This window comes from Heptranchias perlo, chromosome 40 (genome assembly GCF_035084215.1).
Source record: "Heptranchias perlo isolate sHepPer1 chromosome 40, sHepPer1.hap1, whole genome shotgun sequence".
Lineage (NCBI taxonomy): Eukaryota > Metazoa > Chordata > Chondrichthyes > Hexanchiformes > Hexanchidae > Heptranchias > Heptranchias perlo.
The window spans coordinates 6,477,850-6,501,276 of NC_090364.1; the positions used below are offsets into that span (position 1 = coordinate 6,477,850).

Here is a 23,427-nt window from a genome sequence, read left to right on the forward strand (position 1 = left end):
GGCTGTCGATCATAGCGCGCCGTATCGAGCCGCCATTTTGTGGGGGCGAGAAAAGAGAGAGGAAAGGGGGAAGAGAGAGTAAATGTGAAGGGAATAAAAGGTAAGAAAAAGTCACATTTGAACCGGTGAAACGGAGAGCGGCGGCGAGGACGATAAGAGGAGCAGTGGCACCGGCTCGGAGCTTCTGGTGTGAATGAGTGGAGGAGTTGGAGGTGTAGGCCGCAGCCTCACTCTCACTGTAACCAGGGCAATAGCAGCGCGATGCACACAGAGCAGCGACGCAAACCTCCCGCTAGTGGAGCCCAGACTCCCAGCTGCACCGTCGGCTTCATTAGTTTGTACCTGCCTCTCTCCCATTGCCCCTAAATAGATGTTGTGGCGTGGAAACAGTCCGTGCTGGCGTTTACCCTGAACATGAGCAATTAGACCTGATTACACTTATCTTTTCCCTGTTCCCCATTTCCGTTTAACGCATTTCTCTTCATCCACCTATTCAATCTGATTCCGATTCCGATGCCCCTATGGGTTTGGACAGCCATCGCCGATGCAGTATGAGGCTCTTCCCTGCTTTCCCCCCCGTCCCATCCCGCTTTCCTTCATCCCCGGCCATAAACCCGCCCATCTCCTCCCTGGAGTATGGTTGCATGATCATCAAGAGCCCTCCGTATCTCACCCAAGTGAGCATTATTAATGTGTGAACATAAACAATGAGTGACAGCAGGCTCTTCACTTGTGGAACACATTACATTTGAGCCTAATCCAGTTCTCATCCGGTGTATAAGAACATAAGAAATAGGAGCAGGAGTGGGCCAATCGGCCCCTCGAGCCTGCTCCGCCATTTAATAAGATCATGGCTGATCTGATCCTAACCTCAAATCTAAATTCATGTCCAATTTCCTGCCCGCTCCCCGTAACCCCTAATTCCCTTTACTTCTAGGAAACTGTCTATTTCTGTTTTAAATTTATTCAATGATGTAGCTTCCACAGCTTCCTGGGGCAGCAAATTCCACAGACCTACCACCTTCTGAGTGAAGAAGTTTCCCCTCATCTCAGTTTTGAAAGAGCAGCCCCTTATTCTAAGATTATGCCCCCTAGTTCTAGTCTCACCCATCCTTGGGAACATCTTCACCGTATCCACCCGATCAAGCCCCTTCACAATCTTATATGTTTCAATAAGATCGCCTCTCATTCTTCTGAACTCCAATGAGTAGAGTCCCAATCTACTCAACCTCTCCTCATATGTCCGCCCCCTCATCCCCGGGATTAACCGAGTGAACCTTCTTTGTACTGCCTCGAGAGCAAGTATGTCTTTTCTTAAGTATGGAGACCAAAACTGTATGCAGTATTCCAGGTGTGGTCTCACCAATATCCTATATAACTGCAGCAATACCTCCCTGCTTTTATATTCTATCCCCCTAGCAATAAACGCCAACATTCCGTTGGCCTTCTTGATCACCTGCATACTAACTTTTTGATTTTCTTGCACTAGGACCCCCAGATCCCTTTATGCAGTAGTCACTGGATGCCAATCAGGAGCTGATTATTGTTACCCCTTTCCTAACCCAGGGCCACGAATGTCAATTCTAGTACTGTAACAACTGGGTTCATCTAACAGCACAGACAGGTGATTAAAGCCATGACAACAACTTGCATTTACATAGTGCCTTTAATGTAGTAAAACTCCCCAAGATGTTTCACAGGAGCATTATCAGACAAAATTTGACACTGAGCCACATAGGGAGATAATAGGACAGGTGACCAAAAGCTTGGGTCAAAGAGGTAGGCTTTAAGGAGCGTCTTAAAGGAGGAGAGAAAGGTAGAGAGGCGGAGGGGTTTAGGGAAGGAATTTCAGAGCTTGGGGCCAAGGCAGCTGAAGGCACGGCCGCCAGTGGTGGGGTGAAGGAACTCAGGGATGTGCAAGAGGCCAGAATTGGAGGAACGCAGAGTTCTCTGAGGGCTGGAAGAGGTTACAGAGATAGGGAGAGACGAGGCCGTAGAGGGATTTGAATACAAGGATGAGAATTTAAAATTGAGGTGTTGCTGAACCAGGAGCCAGTGTAGGTCGGTGAGCACAGAGGTGATGGGTGAACGGGACTTGGTGCAAGTTAGGGTACGGGCAGCAGAGTTTTGGATGAGCTCAAGTTACGGAGGGTGGATGGGAGCCTGGCCAGGAGAGCATTTTGTCTGTAGGTTCAATTGGATATTACAGTACAAAAAATTTATATGCCCCACAGTTGCACTTGACTGAATGCTTTTAACATTTTCTAATTAATAAAACCCAAGAAAGTGGGGGAAAGACATATGATTGGAGCTAGTAGGAGTTAATGATAAAGCATTGATTAAAGTGGGCTCTGACAGTGTCTGTTATTAGTGTGTAAAATGTCAATTGTAATAAGTTCATTAAGTGATTATTAATGGTCCCATTGAATATTGATTACTGTATAATTCCAGTCATGTGCATTAATTCATCTCTCACTATCAGGCTACAATTTGGAGTAAATTCCCATTTGATGTCAGCAACAACACTAAACAGCCAATATATGCAAAACAATGCAGATGTTAATCATTTTTCCATATCTGTTTGATTTGTGAAACAGGTTCTGGTAGTAAAGATTCCTTTAGCATTGGGCCCTGAATTTGAGCTTTGCTGTATTTAAAATTGAATCACAGTTTGTACATTATTAAACTACAAGCCTCTGCATCAGGGGTGTTCAAGCTTTTTGCCTTCAAGGCCCACCTAGGTGCATAAAATGGGGCCTTAAATCCATGTTCCTGTTAACTTACAAATAGGTAAAATTGCTGATACTAACAAATTTTGGTGTTATGATTTAGGATTTATCCATCAGTGGCAACAGTGCTAAGCCCTTTCCAAACCTACAGCCAACAAAATTCAAACAGGACAAACCAGCGATAAATATAAGCACAAATAGGGACTGAGTTCTTGGACCCACTTGCTGCAGTTTGCAAACCTCATGGCATGATCCCTATATTGCATCACAGATGTGCTGTACCTTTGCCACCTTGCAATACAGTGATTGTGTAAAGTTATCGATTAGCTAATATCAGTGCCCTCAAAAGACTCTCGAGGATTGTGATAGTGTTGTGAAAATTCTTTAAGTAAAGCACAATCTCTACTGCATACCATTGGAATTTGCAGTGATGTTGCCTGCACCCAGCATTTTAGAAGGAGGAGTTGATACGGTAACTAATCCAAAGTATTGTTTGATATTCTCGCTAGGGAAAAATGTTATTCTCTGTGTAATATACACCGTGTGCTTTCTGCATAATGTACAATTATTCTCATAAATGATATTCTTTAATATAATATGCACTGTGTTTGGCCCTGTTTCTACTGCAGCTATCTGTTCTAGAACAGTGCGCCCAGCAGCACCACTTTCTAATCAGGAAAATCAACTGACCAATAAGTTTTTTTCATGAGATATACAGTGCAAATTATTCTCTTGTGTGGCATACAATGCCTGAGTTATTGGAAAATTCAATGTTATCTGACAGTGACACTATTGTTTCTTGGGTCAAACATCCTCAAGCACTGTTGCATCCTGAAATTTACATGTGGAGGACCCAGTTCTACCCCTTCATCAGTTTGGACTTTTTTCTATATTAAAAGCACTGTATAAATGCATGTTGCTGTATGATTAAAATACCAAGACGTGTTTATAAAGTGAAAATTAATTGGTCTGGATTCAGAAGGTGTTCACTAACCACAAGAGCTTTTGTTGTTGTTTGTGATGCTTCCTGGGCTCCGTGATAGAATTTTAACTCCAATACATTGGTGTTTGTTACTGTTAAGCACTGGTAACGCATAGTGATAATGATTGACCAGTAGGGGCTGAGTTATTTTCTTGGTTTGTCAAGTCAATAAAATAAAGCAACTCACCAGTTTGTGAGTAATGCTGAGTCTAAGACTCTGTATCGGGCTCTTCAGTATATTTTTCTCTACCTGACATTGAGGTCCGGGATTACCTGTAATAGCGCAACCGGCAAGTTACACCAAAATTTATGTCGATCTTGCCAAATAATTTCCTAAGAATCTTTTTAGCATTTGCTTGAATGTCAAAACTGGCGTAAAACAAGTAGAAATCAGCGTTAACAAGTGCGGAAAGCACCAAACTTATGCCATATTCCTTCAATAAGTCCTTCTTTATACCTGAAAATTGAAGTTTGAAGCCTTTGAACCATAATTTGTGCACATTAGGCACAGCATGTTTAAGAAAATGCAATTATGGAAGTTTTAAAATTTTTAATGCTGATCATTCTGACACCTTAAAGCTACATACAAAGATACAGAAAATACATTGCAGACCTCCATGAATGTGAAATATGACTGAGTCGTGTTGCACCTCAAAATCTTGTGAGCTGCACCTTGCATTGGGATTGGATCTATGTTAATGAGCAGAATTGGCTTAAAAGATCGAGGAAACTCGGGCGTAGCGTAAAAATGGGCTGGCTCGCTTAAGCTTGGATTTCCTCAATCTTTTAAGATAAAATAAAACACTTTTAAAATTAAAATTATCAGAGAATATTCAAGTGTATTAACTTGTTTCTTTTTTTACCATCAATTTGTTGCAGTATACTAAAAGGTGTCAATACTGTACTCAACTATTGAACGCCCTAGTAGATAGTGAAATGTGAGTGATGCACCTTCTGATGTTGGATTAATTCTGTTTTTTAAAAAAAAAACTTTCAGGTGAGCGATGATGCGTCGTGATTCATGTCCGCTTGACTGCAAGGTCTATGTGGGTGACCTCGGAACCAATGGAAACAAGACTGAGCTGGAGCGTGCGTTCAGCTACTATGGGCCTCTGCGGAATGTGTGGGTTGCACGGAACCCGCCTGGCTTTGCGTTTGTAGAATTCGAGGACCCCCGTGATGCAACGGATGCCGTACGAGAGTTGGATGGCAGGTATTGGGAGAGCATATACATGGAGAGGGAAGGGGCTTTGAGGGGAGCTCTGTATACAATTGCTGCTGAACTCATAACAGTTAAATACAAAAATCCTGATTCTCTTCCCATCCCAATTATTATACTTTGAGTTCAGGAGACAAAATTTAGTCATTTCAGTATAGCATATATCAAGAAATAGAAGCAACCTGTAAAATCTTAACAGTTTTGTAAATTCTGCTAATAGGAAACTTACCTGCGAGAGCCCAAAATCCTGAGTCTTCTAAAGGAAGTTGCCTCTCCGTGTATTCGTGCCTTTCAGTCCTCCCTTGCACCTGTAATTCATGCTTTGAAATTGCTGGCCGCAGGCATTCTGTACAGAATCCCCTCTTCGAGGATATTATAAAAGTCCTCCAGTGTGGTGAATAGGGACTGAGGGCTGTCGGCATGCATCTCCCCTAATACTTAAGATTCAAAAGCAATTTAGATTCATACAGTTTTCCTATAAATGTTCGGTTTTGTTGAGATCAATGAAGTCTTGAGCACTTTTGTTGACTATTGTTGATCAGCACTTGGTAGAGATTCGGCGCTAAATATTTTTTTCTGAGTTAGGGTTTTGGCTTTTCTATACCATGCTTTTTCTTGTCCCTTCTAAGGCACTGAATCTTGAAAAGTTATGGTTCTGTTAGTGCTGGCAGTCCTCCAGTACCTTACCTAAGTGGCCATTTTTATGTATGAACCTGAACAGTGAGTGTAGGGCTACTCCATTCTGGATCCTGTTCTCATCCAACATCCACATGCATCTACTTTCCAGTAGGTGTCACTAGGTAGCAATCTAGGAATTATGTGGGGGTGGTGCCAGAGAACTGGAGAATTGCAAATGTTACACCCTTGTTCAAAAAAGGATAAACCCATCAACTATAGGCCAGTCTGTTTAACCTCAGTGGTGGGGAAATGTTTAGAAATGATAATCCGGGACAGAATTAACACTCACTTGGATGAGTGTGAATTGATTAGGGAAAGCCAGCATGGATTTGTTAAAGGCAAATCATGTTTAACCTGGTAGAGTTTTTTGATGAGATAACAGAGAGGGTAGATGAGGGCAATGCAGTTGATGTCGTGTATATGGATTTTCAAAAGGCCTTTGATAAAGTACCGCATGATAGGCTTGTCATCAAGATTGCTGCCCATGGAATAAAGGGGGCAGTAGCAACATGGATACAGAATTGGCTAAGTGACAGGAAACAGAGAGCAGTGGTGAATGGTTGTTTCTCGGACTGGAGGGAGGTGTACAGTGATGTTCCCCAGGGGTTGGTGCTGGGACCACTTGGACTTGGTTGTACAGGGCACAATTTCAAAATTTGCAGATGACACAAAACTTGGAAGGGTACTGAACAGGGGAGGATAGGAATAGACTTCAAGAGGATGGTGAAATGGGTGGACATGTGGCAGATGAAATTTAACGCAGAAAAATGCAAAGTGATACATTTCAGTAGGAAGAGCGAGGAGAGGCAATATGAACTAGAAGGGTACATTTCAAAAAGGGGTACAGGAACAGAAAGATCTGGGGGTATATGTGCACAAATCATTGAAGGTGGCAGGGCAGGTTGAGAAAGCGGTTAAAAAGGCATTCGGGATCTTGGGCTTCATAAATAGTGCCATAGAGTACAAAAGTAAGGAAGTCATGATGAACCTTTATAAAACACTGGTTCGGCCACAACTGGAGTATTGTGTCCAGTTCTGGGCACCATGCCTTAGGAAAGATGTGAAGGCCTTAGAGAGGGTGCTGAAGGGATTTACTAGAATGATTCCAGGGATAAGGGACTTCAGTTACGTGGATAGGCTGGAGAAGCTGGGGCTGTTCTCCTTGGAACAGAGAAGGTTGCAAGGAGATTTGATAGAAGCATTCAAAATCATGAAGGGTCTAGACAGAGTAGGTAGAGAGAAACTGTTCCCATTGGCGGAAGGGTCAAGAACCAGAGGGCATAGATTTAAGGTGATTGGCAAAAGAACCAAAGGTGACATGAGGAAAGACATTTTTACACAGCTAGTGGTTATGATCTGGAATGCACTGCCTGAGAGGGTGGTGGAGGCAGATTCAATCATGGCCTTCAAAAGGGAACTGGATAAGTACTTGAAAGTAAAAAAATCTGCAGGACTATGGGGATAGGACAGGGGAGTGGGACTAGCTGGATTGCTCTTTCATAGAGCTGACGCTGACTTGATGGGCCGTATGGCCTCCTTCCGTGCTGTAACCTTTTTATGATTCTTATGTCTTCCCTCCGTAGCCCATGAGCACTGAGACTAATTGTAGTCGTCCAATTGCTGCTCTGACTGAGGTGAGTTAACAGAGCGCAGACTGAGAATCAAACCAGGGAACTTCTGCTCTAGTGGTTTGATGCAACATAGGGCAGTGCCTTCACTCACTAGGAGATTTCTACATTCTTAAATGTTTTAAATTTGTCACTAATGTAGTTTGGAACCAATCTCATCTGAACAAAGAACGGTTACAGTAACCGTCGGACTCTTAACTTTGAGGATTGATGACTGCTTTGTCATGCTGATGTTTGACTGCACTGGAGAAACCAGATCCTTTTCCCCTTTGTTAATGGCTCCAATGCTGCTAACAGCGCACCCTTAATTGCTAATTGCAGAACCCTGTGTGGAGTTCGCGTCCGAGTGGAGCTGTCTTCTGGTGAAAGGAGGAAGCGCTATCGTGGGCCGCCACCGCCCTGGACCAGACGGCCTCGTTACGACGACCATCGCCATCGCAGCCCACCGCGCAGACGCTACTCAAGGTGAGAGAGGATCCGTTGATGGTTACAAATTATTTGTTTTTTTTCCTCCCCCTCTTCCTGTTTGCGATGGATATGTATGGAAGCTGGAATGGGTACAGGGATGGACAGGAACCCAGATCTGAGGTCCAGGAACTGCAGTGGGACATGTAGTGGGCATTGAAATGATGAAATAGCTATTTTCTAATTTTTGGCTCATCAACGGGTCTGGGGCAGAACCACATTACTGCAATATTGGAAAACCAGAGAGACCCATGCAAAATAATATGTTTTGACATTGCTATCCTGGAGCAGTGTGCCCACATACTTGTATTAGCAACACATGGACCTTTGGTTTGCAGTCTGCGTATCTTTGTGATCTTGGATTTCTTTTGTGTTGGATGAGGAGTGCTCAGAGACTTCAGTATAATCTTTGAGAGTCTCAAACATCTGAAATTCATTTAACAACTGTGCTTTTTTTAAAGATCCTGGAAGCCATTACTGTGCTTTGTAAATACAGTAACCCCTTTTTCTATTACATGCACTGATATACCATCATTACTTTGATGTCCCATAATCTCCGTTACAAGTGTTTAGTGGGCAGCTCTGATCTACCTCAACATTGGGGCATTGTACCTATTAGTGACCCTCTTAGATTGAGCCCATTGAGTGTTCAGTTGAATACTATAGAAAGGATCCAAAGTAGCCGACTTGGAAGAGTCATTTAGTTTAATAACATGGAATAATTTGGTATAGTATTGAAGTTCTGTCAGTAAATGTCATTGTCACATATAAATTTACAAATCACCTCAAATATGTTCAGTAAAGAACTAGATTAGATCACCTACCATGTTCTCCATTTTAACTCGCGTCTTGGGCACCTCTGAATTGAACTTGCAAATCTGGATAGAATCCTGGATGTAACTGTGCTACTTTTATAACAAGCTGTTCACATATCTGGCATCACGGTAGAAAGGGGGGTACTGTACTATACTAAGGCTCATCCTATGTTGAACAAAATGCATTGTCCATATTTGTCAGATCCTTATTATCCCTCTTCCTCCCCGTCTTAAAAAATCAACTTTACCTGACAATATCCTAACGCCAAGACAGCAATCAGATTGAAACAGATGCTGTTGAGAGCCTTGTATAGTACAGAGTATTTACAAAGTGTAGTAAACGACTGCAGTACCAGTGTGAAGGCATCCAAGGACTACATCAATCACTTTTGCGAATGGAGATCTTTTGAAGCTTTGGGTGAGGTCTTCAGCACCATGGCAGCGGTCACTACACGCTATTGTTTTAATAAGGTTTGTGTAATTGGAGTTATTACAGCAATGAACGGTCTTAATCAGTTGGGCTGAATTTTCATTTTTGAATACTCATCACTTAAAATAAGGAGTAATGCTGCATTGGAGCAATTTCAAGGCAGCAAGTCAATTGAGGGGTTCAGAATCGTAAATCACAGCGAAAGTCAGGTGCTCAGTTGTGATCGGAACCTTGAAGTGAGATTATTGCCTTGAAGTTGCTCTCTTGTGTTTTATAATGTAAGCTGTGTAGCGGTGGTATACTGTTGTGCCAGCATTTACTGTTACTGCGCTCTGTGTTATTGACAATGATGCTTATACAAGAGGATTAGTAATTGATGTCCCCACTGCCAGTCCAGGACAAATGATTTGCAGTTGATTACCAGGAGATGTAATGTCTGGTATACATGATACTGGACTGATTGCTGGTTTTTCAGCATGTTGCAAATTTGGAACACAATCTAGGGATTCAGGTGAAATTAACAAGGATTGTCCTCATGAGAACTAAGTTTAAAAAGGAAAAGGGGAGATCAGCTTGGGTTCGCCTCCCTTCCTGATCGCTATTGGGTGGTGCCCTGCCGGCCAGTGTTTGTGGACATCAGGTCAGGACAGGATCAAACTAAGCTGTGATTATGCTCCACAGTCAAGCCCTCCGAAACACACTACTCTCTTGGCTCACACATGAAAATGTACTCGAGGACTGGTGCTGGCCATGGAACTGTACCCCAGCAAGAGCTGGAATGCCTTTCAGGGAGAAAATTGACTTAAAAAATTAAAAGTTACGCTTGTGGAGTATTACCTGTTGCAGCAGGGGTGGGACTTAGTTTAGTTCTCCCCTCTTCCCCCCCCCACTCCCAAAGCCCCAAGAAGCCAGCTTTACTTCTGCAGAAGAAAATAAAAGGGAGTGCCCTTACTCTTTTGCATCTCTAAGTGGTTGACTTGGAGCAACATTGGTGTAGACCTGAGACTAAATTGCCCACCTTTCTATGAATACCCCAGGAAAATAAGAGAAACATAACTTGAATTTAAGGTAGAGTTATGTCTTTAATTGAAGCATGGCTTTAATATCTTGTTGCAATTTCTGTTTATGGTGACTTTTTTTTTTACAGTATGTTATTTTGCTCCTGTAACGGGGGTTCTCCACAGCTGAGAAGAGGCCCGAGTCACCCACCCAGGGTTCTGTGAGTGTTGTATAACAGGCCATAGGGAGGCTGTGGAATTGTGGCTCTTTGCCCATCTTCTTCCCGGCCCTATTTTAGAAAGCTTTCCCTCCTTCCTGTGTGGGAATTATTTCTTGGCCCCACTTAATTACAGTGGGTGTACTCGAGACTGGAGAGTCTGGCATGTGGGGATCTAGTCCCTGACTGCCGTCTAGGAAAGTGCATTTCAGATTCACCCTGTTGATGTCCTGATTCTACATTTCATTGGGCAGTCGTGAAAGGCGCTATATAAATGCAAGTTCTTTCTTTTTCTCTATTCCTTATTATTAAAAGAAAGCACTATGAAAGAAATGGGGAGTATTAAGGAGACACCTGATCTTGTTTAAACCACAGCTTTAAAAACAACGTTAGTGAAGAATCATTCACCTGAACCTCGAGATTGTCTTACTCCTTCGGCCAAGGCTAAAACATTATTTTATAAAAGATACAACTGCACATTTTACCATTTCGCCTGATACCTCTGCCAAGTTATGCCATTTGGGCTTATAGTTTTCTAACTTTTCTCATTTGTCTCTGCTTACAACGGGACAGCATGGAGTGAAGACAAGGTCAAACTGCTGCATCCTGCAGTGTGTCACTAGGATAACAGTTGTATTTTATTTAGCATGTCTTATATACAATACCAGCTATAAAATACAAGAATATGGTTCTAGAGTTTTAGTGATGTGATGTACTGTTAAAATACTGCAGGCTTAAACATTGCATGAATGTGGAGCTGTGCATTCTCTGTATGGCCTTTGAGCTGAATTAACATTTCTGTACCTTTGCTGGATAAAAGGGTTCCACATTATCTAAAGCAGTAAACTGTACATTTATCTATAATTGTCCAATCTATTACACTGCTATTTATACATGGAATATTTCAGGGTTTTTCTTTAAAGTTTTCTATAATTTAGAACAAATCCTTTGTGAAGTTTGGATTCTTTTAAGGCAATGTTACCAACTTTTTGTCAGGGGCCACAATCCCATTGTCTTTCTCAATGGCCGCTCTCAGAAATGCTGAGTATAGGGATGTAGGCCAGTGATTCCTTGCTCAATGATCTCCTATGTATTCGACCATGGAGTGCATCACAGTTGCACCTAATCATGCCATCCAGCAAGGGTCACTGGATAGGGCAGGACCCCTGGCTGATTTTTTTTTCACTCCTCCCTTGCCCAGAGGCACTGAGGCCAATTATAAGACTCCATTGCCCCAGCTTAGACCAGTTAAGTCAGCACAGACTGGGGATCAAACTTGGGACTTTCTGGCTTACTCAGGTTTTAACATGAAACCCGTTAGCTTTCAACGTTTTTTGGTTTCTTCTTAGCTTGAGAGCTGGCTGAATGGTTTCCGGTCAGTCTTAACAAGGCCTTTGAGAACGGCGGAGCGTTGGCCCTGACATTTATTGTGCTTGCGAATTGGTTTTAAATTAGTGTTGAGTCGAACCGGTCTCTGACAGACTTCACATAGTTGTTTCCAAACTTGTTTTTGGCAATTTGAAAGTAAAAGTTAAAATGATTAACTTGTCAATAATACATACAAGGTCATCCTACTTGGGCTCCGTGATTGCCTGTAATAACGCACAGGATGTAATGTAAACGCAGAAAATTTCTAGAGGTCGAGGGGGAAAAGTTTGGAGCATCATTGGAAGATTCAGAAAAGACCAAATGTTTCGATTCATCACTGATGTTGTGACAACTCAAAACCTCTTAAAATTTCAATATTAGAATTTCTTTTTTTTAGTTTTTAAATCTTCAGTGATGGATGATTATAAATCTCATACTGATGTGTGTATTTAAAAGTTAAGTTAAATGAAGTTGCATCGTGATTGGTTAGACAGTAACTGGTGTTTCTGTGCATTTTTTTTTTCTTTTGATGAAATGTGCAGTTGAAACCCACGCATTCACCCCCTACCCCCCTTTCAGAGAGCGTCCACTTCTCCGAGTCTGCATTAGCCAATCAACTGGTTGTGTCTACATCAGGGGATCAGCGCGCCCCAATCTAAACGAACGGCTCACACTTCAAATGTCCAGCATTCACGTGTGACCGTGAGTGTGTGCAACCGAATGACCAACCGCTCGACCGGCAAGTTTGGGTCTTTTCTGCGTACCCCAGCACGCTGTTTAAAAAAACAACCATCCCTTCTCTACTGTTTCTGCCGGCAACCATAACGACCAAACAGCCAACGGGGGAAAAAAAATAACCATCCGAAATCCTCTCGATCCATCAGTGGGGTGTGGTTGTCCGTCAGCCTTTGCAAACCCAAGGCCTGCGTCAGCAGTAATCTGGTACCAACGCACTCTAAAAGGGGCTGCTTCGATTGGTCTCCATGCCAATACACAGCAGATAAATTAATACCATTTTTTTTATTTTAAAAAATTCTACACTATACATCGTGCATGAATCCAGCTTGTCAGGGCCCTTTCCCCCCCACACCACATCGTCAAACGACACGCCCTGCAGACGGCTGTTGATTTGCTATAATGTTGACTGTTCTAGTAAGTTTTATCTGCTTTTACGTTTTTAATAGAGAATTAAATTCTGTATTTTTTTCCCCCACCACCTTCCCATTCCTAGCGATTTTTCAATCCCTTCCGGGCTTTTTTATGCCTTCGCCTTTGAGTGTTGGTAGCCGTGGATTCAAACCTGTAATTTCTGGAGTGTGATACATTTGCCGCTATGCTATTGCCTGCTGTGTAAATTTTACCCCTCTGAGTTCTTCTATGCTGAACTCTGACTGTCCCCTAAAAATAAAAATGGAAAATGTTGGAAATGCACACAGTTCTGATGTGGGCTGTACACCCAAAGAATTGACCTCCCTTGGATGTTGATGGACGTGCTGTGTATTTCCATTTTTTAAATTTCAGATTTCCAACTTCACCAATTAGTTCAATTGGGTCCTGGCACCAGTTTGGAAGTGCCTAAACCACTGCAAAAACCAATCCAGAGAATAATGCTGTGCGCTAACCAAATAGTTCAGTGTTATCCGGAGACCATTTGCAGCCTATCTTGCCCTCATCTGTGGCTCCAGGCAGGCCTGCTGTTCATGTAACTCTGAACTTCCAGCACCTATCCAGCTGTGGAATGTTAACTCAGCTGGGACTCCATTTTGTTCCTTCTCCATTCTTCATTCAGGGCACTCCATTCTACGCCTAATTGGTCAGCACGGCCCCACATCACAATCCAGACATTGCAGGTTGCAATGTGTTTTATTTTAAGAATCAGTCCTGCAGCTAGGAGGGCACTGTGGTCCAAGTCATGGATGTCTCCGTGACTGCTACCAGCGCTTGATTGTTGATGAGTTTACAGGCGCACTGTGGCAACACAGTGGCCACCAGGCTGCCTTAATCCAAGCAAGTTGATTTATTTAAAGTAGCGCAAAATTTTGTTATGGTGAAGATGACTGCAGTTCCAGTAATTGTTGGGTGTGAATCTGTATTTGGAGATAGCCCAGCTCTCTGCAAAGACCATCTGACATTGGTCTTGGAGATGGTCCTTGTGGGAAGGTGTCCCTGCTGCCAAACCAAATGAGTTGAGTGTGTGGTATTTGCACTGCTTCCAGATGCTTGTAGTCATGGTGAAAGAAATGACCTTGATTAGGAAATGGCCAGTTGACCACTCGGATCCTGATACCTTTTTTTAGTGAGGGGCAGGGGAAAGAGTGCTAAAACTTTCACTGGTCCAAGATCAAGAGATTTGCCATTTCATGGGCACAGATTGGCAGAAAATAGTTAATAAATTGGATGGACCCGTGATATTAGTATTAGTGATGGCAAATCTTCCAGCATTCAGTTCTCAAATAGGGCAGAAAGCTGAAGCATGAGTAATAATCATTCACATAGTTCTTTTTATCTATTCTTCACCATAAATTCCTAAGCTTGGGTTTTAATAATCTAAAGATTGCAGGAGGAAGGAAAGACTTAAGGCATTGAGGTCCTGGCAAAGAATGAGTTAGAGTAGGAAGTGATGTGGATTTTTAACTCCTTGGCGATATAGTGGTGAGGAAGAGCTTGTAGCATGGTATATTTGCAGCTTAAGAGGGAAGTTCAGGGGAGTACTGAGCATAGTGTTATCAATAAAATTGAGGAATTGACTGTCGGCTTGGAGTAATGATCTGTAATACATTTGCCCACCTTCTAGTATCCTGCACATTTTATTTGGAGGAAACAGTTTGTGGGAGATAGGACTGTAGTCCTACAATGCAGCTGGTATTTTGTGCTAATCTGAATAGAATTGGGCATATCCTGTTGCTCTGGCCAGTGGAGTATATTGATGGTGTTAAATAGTTTGATTCTTTGAAAGGGGGTGATCCAGAATCCTTAGTAGAGGAGCGCTGAGCTGTCGTACAATTCAATTGGCTTTAAATCCCAGTCCACAGTATCTATTGATGCTAGGGAATCACCAGTGGGCAAGCTTGCCTTGTTCTCATTCGCACTACAGCTTTTAGTAGCAAAACACTCGTCTCCAAGAGGAATAAGAATGCAGGGGGGGAGGAGAGGAGAGCAGGTTAAAGAGCTTCCTCTGTCACTGACCCATATGCTCCTGGCTGTGTTGATTGGCAGTGAGAGGTCCCTGGGCTACACTGTTACACCCATGCAGTTACAGGAAGAGAGGACAGCAGAAGTGAATAAGTTCAGGGGTAAAATGATTTGGAATAATGTGTTGGCTGCTCTCAAGTGGTTACTGGCCTGTTCAAGGTTCCTACTGACTACACGGGGCACTGGGCTTTGTTACATTGAGGGGAGGCAAATCGGGATTAAGTTTCCTCTTCCAAGAAAAAGTTACCCCAGAATAGATTTTTTTTAAGTGGTATTTTGTACAGTACCAATAAAACACCACTAGACAGTGGTAGGACTCTAATCTGGAATAAGAACTACGTTTTTTGATTTAATCTTTAAATTTTCAAAATGGTTGCCCAACCACAGTTATTTTTACTTGGCTAAAGGGGCAATTTTGATTGGAGCTGAAGTGCTACCACTAAGTGTTGCTAGTGGATTCATTTCCCAAGTGCATTCGACACCTAAAAGGGTTACTGCGATCCCACATATGCATGCATCCAACCAGACATGTTAATTTATTTTACGTCGTCCAACTCTGTGTATTCATTCGCAGACTTTTTCAGATAGTGCACTGACAGCATTTAGTGGTAGTAACCCTGGTATGGGTTATACCATAAGCAGCCTTATTTTTCACTCTTAAGGTTCCTCCCTTCTCCTCCCCCCCCCCCCCCCCGCTCTGTTTTATAAACTTCCTCCACGTTATCATCCCCGGGTAATGGTATTTGTGGCACTAGGCCTCATGCATCCGTTTAATCCTGTACCGTGTGCCCCACAACAGGTCTCGATCCAGAGAGAACCGGCGTCGCGAGCGTTCTATTTCACGGGACAGAGAAAGGCGAGAGCCATCAAAATCTTTCTCCAGATCACACAGGTCAGTAGTGTTGTTAAGTGTCGAGACACAACTTCCCCCCCACCCTCCCCCAGGTGATTCAATGAAGAAATACACTGCTGCAATATTGAGCCATGCAAACCACAAGGATCTCTATTTTTGATTCCTGGTTTGCACTGAGCTGATCTCTGCTGAGGTACTACAATCGACCTCGGCTCCGTTGGGATAGAGGGGGGAGAAAAGTCAGTCAGGGCTCCCACTCCTTATCACTATCCAGTAACCCCCCTCCACCGTCTGGAAATTGTGCATCTGATGGGGACAGGATGGAGCATCAGCTGTGACGTCACTCACCATCTAGGCTCACAGGTGAGATATGTGGAGTTGAGGTCAAAGATCAGCCATGACCTTATTGAATGGCGCAGCAGGCACGAAGGGCCGTATGGCCTACTCCTGCTCCTGTTTCTTATAATGTAGGGCTGCCGGAGTGTGTGGAAGTGGATCCCACCATCAGTCAGCGCCTTCGGGAAAGAGTGGGCAAAAACCGAGAAAAACCTAATGGAGAGAGTCAAGTAAAAACAAAAATATCTCGACTTTATCAAGCCCAGGTGTGCTTTGAACCCTCACTCCAATTCACTCCCATGGGAAATTAAAGATATTTGAATGATCCAAACACCTTGGAATAAAAGATTCGAAAATGCTGTCTTCACTGGGAGATTACGAGTTGTGTTTTTGTTCTTGTGCGTACGTTTATTTTTTTTAAAAGTTATGCTTCCTCTCCTACCACTCTTTTAGTCTCCCATCACCACCCTGTTGTCAAAAGAAGGTTAGGTAACTTGTTGCCAGGCCTCCACTGGGTCCCTGTCAGACTGGCCACTATTGAGTATTCAGGAGTGACCTTGTGATAACTATTTTACCTCCCCCGCCCCACCCCCCACCCTTAAACCTGCACACCCAATTGCAACAAAGGGGCAAACTGCTGTTTTTAGTCCAAGTTTTAACATCCTGTTAAATCCATGTCAGAATATCACCCAGATGCATTTGTCAGCTTAGATGGCCATGGTGATAAGTCCATCTTAAAATAAATTGCAGCCAGGTGATGTATAATCCTATGCCATCCTTCCGCCCATAAACATTGTTTTTAAATTACTGGGTGTGAAGAGTGACTGCAATCGTAATTCTCAAAACTCGCAGGAAATGGCTAGACGGAGGACTAAATTATGAGGGATTCTGATTTACTTTGGGGCTGAATATTTGTGCCAGTTTTGATCATTTGGAAAGCTGAACGCATCTTAAGATCATCCCTGACCTCTCGTTTGATGTAATTGTTGAGCATATATTTGCTGCTGATATTGTGATGGGTAACATGCAAAGGGGCTGTCACAACAAGCAGATAAGTGCACACCAATGAACAAATAGTAACTGGGCCTGTAATTAAAAACAATTGATGAATGGTGGGGATGGCGAAGGAAATTAAGACCTTGGTTCTAGTGCACAGCGTGAAGATTATAAGGTTATGTTTACAAAGAGATGCAGTTTCTGCCAACTTATCCCACGTGGTGGTAACCCGGGCACCTTCCAACTGCAGAAGGGGAATGCAGCAGGAGGAGGATGCCAGTCTTTGTTTTGTAAGCACAGATTAGTGGCACTGTTGCCTGAAAATTGGTTTGGCTGCTATGTTTAGTCATTAGGGCCTGAGAACTTGTCTGAGCCATCATGAAGAAGGAGTGGCTGTCCTTTATCCATCCCCGACTTTCTTCACCCCACCATTGGCGGCTGTGCCTTCAGCTGTCTCGGCCCTAGGCTCTGGAATTCCCTCCCTAAACGTCTCTGCCTCTCTACCTCTCTTTCCTCCTTTAAGACACTCCTTAAAACCTACCTCTTTGATCAAGCTTTTGATTACCTAATATCTCTTTGTGTGTCTCGGTGTCAAATTTTGTTTGATAATCTTCCTGTGAAGTGCTGTGGAAATGTTACTACATTAAAGGCGCTGTCTAAATGCAAGTTGTGGTCTTGGGGTTCTTTGCAGCATGGGCAGCTCCCTTGAAAATTCAGCTCCTGGATGGCATCAGAAGTTTGGTCTTGACGGGTGCTGAGAGTTAATTACCACTAATGTACTAAACTACTTGTCACAATCCCATCTGTGTATCATTCAGTAATTAACAAGTCAAGAGACAGACTTACAATGTGCACAGTCTCCCACTGGATCAAAGCCTTCACATACATTCAGCTACAAACTAACTCCGGATCCTCTTACACTTTCTGAATAGACACCATAAACTAGCCATTTCCTCTGAATTTTGAGCAACGTGAAGATTGTAACACTTAGGACCTCAGTAATACCTTCAAAGTCTAGGAAAACCTTGCCAATAAGTCAGGGTGGGGTTAAAAAAACACCGTGAACTCCATTTTGTCTGTGTTTTCACTTTTGTGTCTAATGAAATCTTTTTTTTTCTCCCTGCAGTCGCTCCCGATCCATAGAGAGGAAGTAGTAGCTACAGTGGAGACAGCCTCTTCTCCTCTCCGCCCTCTTGGCAGCGAAGAATGCCTGCGGTACTCATTCTGGAATTCTACGACTGGCAAAGATTAAAAAGCAGCAGAGAGAGGGGCGGGAGGTTATATTGGAGTTGGGGGGAGGGAGGGGGCTGCAGTTTGTTTTATTCTGGTTTGAAGGATGAGCTTTAGTTACCAGCTCGCCAATTTTTGAGATCATTTTTTTTAAAAAGCAAAGACAAAAAAAAACTTGTGACACATAAAAGCAACGAAAAATGCTACAACTCACCAGAGAGGGGGAGTCAGACCAGTGTTTGAGCAGTAACAAAACCTCCATTTGTTGTAATTCAGCTATTTGTTAAACTTGTTTATTTTACATACACAATGATCGCGCTAGCTTTTCATGGAGTCCCTTTTAGTGTTTTTATTACTTAACATATTACATTACAATGAAAAGAGTATTGTAACTGGAAAGGGGGTGTTTCAGCAAAACGTAGTTGCCTCTTAATGTGCTCTACATTTCATAGTTTTGAAACTACCTTATTTCTTTTCATAGAAGTCCTTAGGTCTGAGTATGGAAGAGAGAGACAGCTTTCAGTTGAGAGGAAGTAAAGAGGACACTGGCTTCAGGTCTGCCTCTGCATTGAGCCCAGTGGGGAGACAACATGGTGTTTGGGGCAATGAGGCCTGATGATTGGCCTGGGACTGGTGGAAGGGGAGATGAGAGGATCTTTCCCATTAGCTGATAGTTGATCTTGGTGTAAGAAATAGGGTGATTTGAGGAGTTCTGTGGGGGGAATAAAATGATACGGTTATCTTTACTGAATGATGCAGAGCTGGTCAGCTTTTGTTACGGTGACTTTAATGGGGACCACATTATTGCTGTTTTTATGTTATGGTGGCAAGAGTGTGTAGTGTGTCGCCAGTCCCTATTGGTCTCACAGCCTCTGCCAGCAGCTCTTGAGACCTATGAAAACCCACGTGCTGAGTGTTTTTACAGGCACGGCAATTTCCTCCTTTTCCGTTGGGCGCTGGTGGCAGCGAGAGCTCCGCAACTGCAACTGCGGATGCCATATCATTGAGGTAAAATCCCCATCCTGTAAAGTAACCAACTGAAGTGAAACAAATGACAGCCCGCAGAGGGACTCTGTGAGTGTCCTCCTTACTGACGTCTAGCAGTAGGTTATTTCTGCATCAGCTTCTCTTCATTTGAAGCCTTCGCTCGGCATTACGGCCACAGATTTCTTTGAAAGAGAACTGGTATGATTAGGACATGGAACAGATGCTGAGCACTTCTGGCTTGAAGGTGCTTTACCTCCTATGGTTCACACTTATGAAGAAAGCATTCATTGTACACTTGACTCACCACTTGAGTTGCACCTTACTGTTAACTACGTGGTAGTGCTTGACTTTTTGCTTGAAGTGTGCTGGGGAAGATGACTGGAAGGAAGGGGCAGTGAAGGTTTACCCAGAAGAAGGGGCAACAAGCATGTGACCAGAGAACTGAAAATATCTCTGGATTTCCCTTGCGATGTCTTACACCTCCCCGGCCCCTCCACTGTGGCACAAGTTCTTCTTGGTGGCTTCAAAAGCTGCAGAAGCTCTGGTCAAAATCTTTGATCTTCAAGTGTTGATGATACTGAAGCACAAAATAAGTCACTGACCAGCTGCACAGTAGAATTTGGTTTCAGTAATCGTTGCTTGTAGTGACCATTTGATGCAAGCATTCAGTCCACATTTGACTTCACTCACATTGCAACTCACTGCTGACCACTTGGCATTGTTATCTTTCTGCTTGAGTTGCACTGGAGATGATGCTTGGACAGAAGGAGATCTATCTTTGCAGAAATCACAACCCATGAGTGTCTGTGATTACATTCATTTTATAAATCAGAGTTGTCTTGCTTTGATCAGGTTAGAGTACTGTATTGTTTCAGCAGGACATCTCCCAGCTTGTTCTTTCCTGGGCCGATTCCATGAGTGGAGATACATTACTACTAATCAAAGCCAAGGCTGACACGTCCTAACTGCCTGAGCCCTCCTCATGCCTTTGTGTGTTGCTGTCTGATGAGCAGAGCTTGTATTATTGGATATACAATAACCAGCTGGTGTTGCATTCAATGGCGCACCGTGCTCACTGGCATCTTAAATGTTCTTCTGTTTAAAATCAGAGTTTCTAAATGTTTAAAATGCTATGAGTGAAGTAACACCATGGTTACTGTAATTCAGCAAATGCCCACATGCAAACATAAAAGGAAATATGGGAGGGGTGGGGGAGGCAGCAATTACTTTTGTGGCTATTTGTTTTGTTGCCCATGGCTTATTGTGTCCAATTACCAGTTAATTCTCCAGAACAATGGGAATTCCATCGAGTCCCTGTTCAGTCCAGCAGATGTGTGCAAATGCTTACTGCTTATGAGTGAAAATACTCGGGCAAAATAGGAAGAGAATGTTCTCCTCCCCGCCTCTCCCCCCCCCCCCCCCCCCCAATAAATACCTGTTCTTTCATGGGGTTTATTCCCATTGGAATTGGTTAACAGACATTAGAGACAGGAATGGCAGCTGTGCCGATATTCCATGCATCATTCCCAGCCCTCTACTGTCATCACAAGCCTACAGTAAGCTGCTACTCCTCAGTAGTCTTAACTCAAGTTGATGGAATTTCACAATGACAACAAGCACTGGATAAGGTGTGGGGCTCCTCAATGTTGGTAGTGACCTGTACTTGGGCACGAGGTTCAGTGAACCTGATGAGTTCGCCATTTCCTAAACAAGAACAATTGATAAAAGAGAAACTGGTCCAGGGACTCCTAATGTAGTTGAGCCCAGTTAAGTACAGCCTGACAGGAGCAGCTCGGAGTCCAGCCTTGACCTAAAGATGATTTGTTTCTAAGCAGTCAGACCAGGCTACTCCAGCAGCTTTGTTCGAGTTTAATTTTGTTTTCCTAATAGCCCTCCTCAACTCTAAGTCATTCACAAACATGGATCACATCTAATGATGTCGCCAAATGAATCTACAGTATTGTTTTTGAAATATATATTTCCATGTTTCACTGTCGGCAGTAAGATTAATCGCCCTTTTTTAAGTGACACTTGTAAAGATGTACACAGAGTGCGTCTCCTTGTTTGAGAGCCTGTATAGAGTGTTTTCACTGTAAAATACTCTGTCCCCAACCCACAGTGTTTAAAGCTTCATGTTAGTGGAGAAGCCACCAAAACCCATCTCTGACTAGGCCATTTTTTGTACTCTGCACCAAAAGACAGCATTCTACAGAGGCCCTGCCATAATATAGTTTTTATATCTACAGGTAGACAATGTCTTAATAATGGAGTGTAAAAGAATTGTCTCTAAACCACCAATTTATTTTAACGTTGGACTAGGGATGTCACGGTGGGAAGGATAGAATTTCTGCCACTCGGTACTGTGGAAACAAGTATTGCGATGTGCCTACTGCTGCGGGGCAATTTTATTTGAAAACATTGTTAAATAGGGAGCAGTTCTGCTCACAACTTCGTTCCCTCTCGTTTCTGAGTTCACTTATTACGGTGCTTTTAAAAAGAGTACCGTGCTTACCTCATCATTATGTTTATCGCCGTAATGGATTTTTAAAACAAAAATTGTCTGGATTGGTACTTGGGAGTGTAGGTATATTATGGTATACATGCTGCGACAGCCCTATTTAAAGGAAAGTACCTGGAACTGTTTTATGTATTTACAAACCTATACCCTGAGACATCTTAACCTCACTCCGGGGAAAGCTTTACAAGAGTCAAAATGTCCAGGTGCATGTTTGTAAACATTTCTTCTCTTGCTGTTGGACAAGCTGTCCAGTTAATCAGATTTTTTTTTACAGACCCAGTGCCAGGTTAAGTTGTTGCATGAGCATTAGAATGCAATGTTGATGGCCCCTTGTGTGTGACACATGTGCTATCAAAATGGTTTTCAATTGTCTAGCTGGGATTATTTTGTGGCATCAGCAAAGCACAACAGGACCCTTCTGATGTCACTATGGACATCTACAGCCAACTATTGATACTGTTTTTTTAATGACTATTGATACAAGCTGGATTGATGTTTTGATATTAATTTTCGTTCTGTGTTTTGTCAGATTTCAACATAAAGGTTACTACAATCCCATATGTCTTTTGATGCATTGTTTGTGGTCATTTAAAAGAGCGAGCACTGTTTCAAATGTTTTTATTCCAAGGCTACGCCTACAGATTGGGAAGATCCCAGGTTTGATCCTTACCCTGCTGAGGTAGGAGTTGGTAGCAGTTTGGTGCTACAGATGGTCTCGGGCCCTGGGTTTCTGCTGTTAAGGATGTGTGTGTGTGTACAGGATTTCACCAATCTGGTTCCTTTCACTGTTTAGTAGCCTAGTAACATTCAGTGCCTAGGTTACATAGGAAGAATGACTATTTGGGTGAGATATATAGAGGCGGCCACCACCTGTGGAATCACACCCCTGCAAGGGGTCAACACCTTCTCCAGAAAAGGAGAGAAAATTCCTCGATAAAGGAGTGGGGGAAGAGGGGAACAGAAGCCTAAACTCGCCTTCATTCCACACCCAGAGCAAAGTTTCAGTGAGTTTTTAGAATAGTGCCCTTTCAATTCAGTTTGAGACGCTGCTTATCCTGGGCTAGGCTGTGCTGGGTCCAAATGAGAACTTGCCGCATTTGCCACTGCCCCCCATGTGCTGCAAGAGATATAGGACAAGACTGAACATGTGAGGAAGGCACAAGCAGGAGAAAATGCCAATGTGCCTTGGAGCCCAAATGGTCTGGCAGATGAACAAGAACTGTCTCTACATATAAAAAATGTACATCTAATCACCGTTGTTTTCCAGTGATACTGACATTAGAACAAATAGATTAATGGTTTTAATTATAGAATCTGAACAGTATTGTTCCTTTTAAAATTGGATTTGTGTAAGTGAGGTTTCACACAGATGTTTGAAACTACACCAAGAAAAAATAGTCATTTATTACAAATCCTGAAAGTACAACAAAGATGCACCAGCTTTATGGATGTGTAGGGGTGTTGGGAAAGTGAAAATATAAGGACTAAAAGATGGCAAAAATTGATTACATTTGGGAATTTGTTTAATTATATGGATTTTGTGCTGTCGAGTGCTGGTGAATGGCTGATCTGTATCTCAACTCCATTTACCCGCCGTAGCTCCATATCCCTCGATACCCTTACCTAACAAAAATTTATCGATCTCAGTCTTGAAAGCTCCAATTGACCCTCAGCACCCACAGCCTTTTGGGGGAGAGAGTTCCAGATTTCCAACACCCTTTGTGTGAAAAAGCGCTTCCTGATTTTGTTCCTGAATGGCCTAGCTCTAATTTTAAAATTATATCC

The 23,427-nt window shown here is 42.9% G+C and overlaps 1 protein-coding gene across 2 annotated transcripts; it reads left to right on the forward strand.

Annotated features, from left to right (window-relative positions):
* The first annotated feature begins 22 nt into the window (after window positions 1–22).
* LOC137305615 (serine/arginine-rich splicing factor 3-like) lies at window positions 23–22,200 on the forward strand. Of its 2 annotated transcripts, XR_010958729.1 has the most exons (6): window positions 23–100; window positions 4,709–4,924; window positions 7,558–7,701; window positions 8,163–8,987; window positions 12,073–12,682; window positions 15,522–15,608. XR_010958729.1 is itself a non-coding variant. In XM_067974481.1 (5 exons), the coding sequence occupies exons 2-5, from the start codon at window positions 4,716–4,718 to the stop codon at window positions 18,059–18,061; spliced, it is 474 nt and encodes a 157-aa protein (XP_067830582.1). In that variant the 5' UTR covers window positions 23–100; window positions 4,709–4,715; the 3' UTR covers window positions 18,062–22,200. The 2 variants fall into 2 exon arrangements, 1 of the variants encoding a protein (XP_067830582.1); XM_067974481.1 differs by lacking the exons at window positions 8,163–8,987; window positions 12,073–12,682 and adding an exon at window positions 18,034–22,200 and having other exon boundaries at window positions 15,522–15,614.
* The last annotated feature ends 1,227 nt before the right edge of the window (window positions 22,201–23,427 follow it).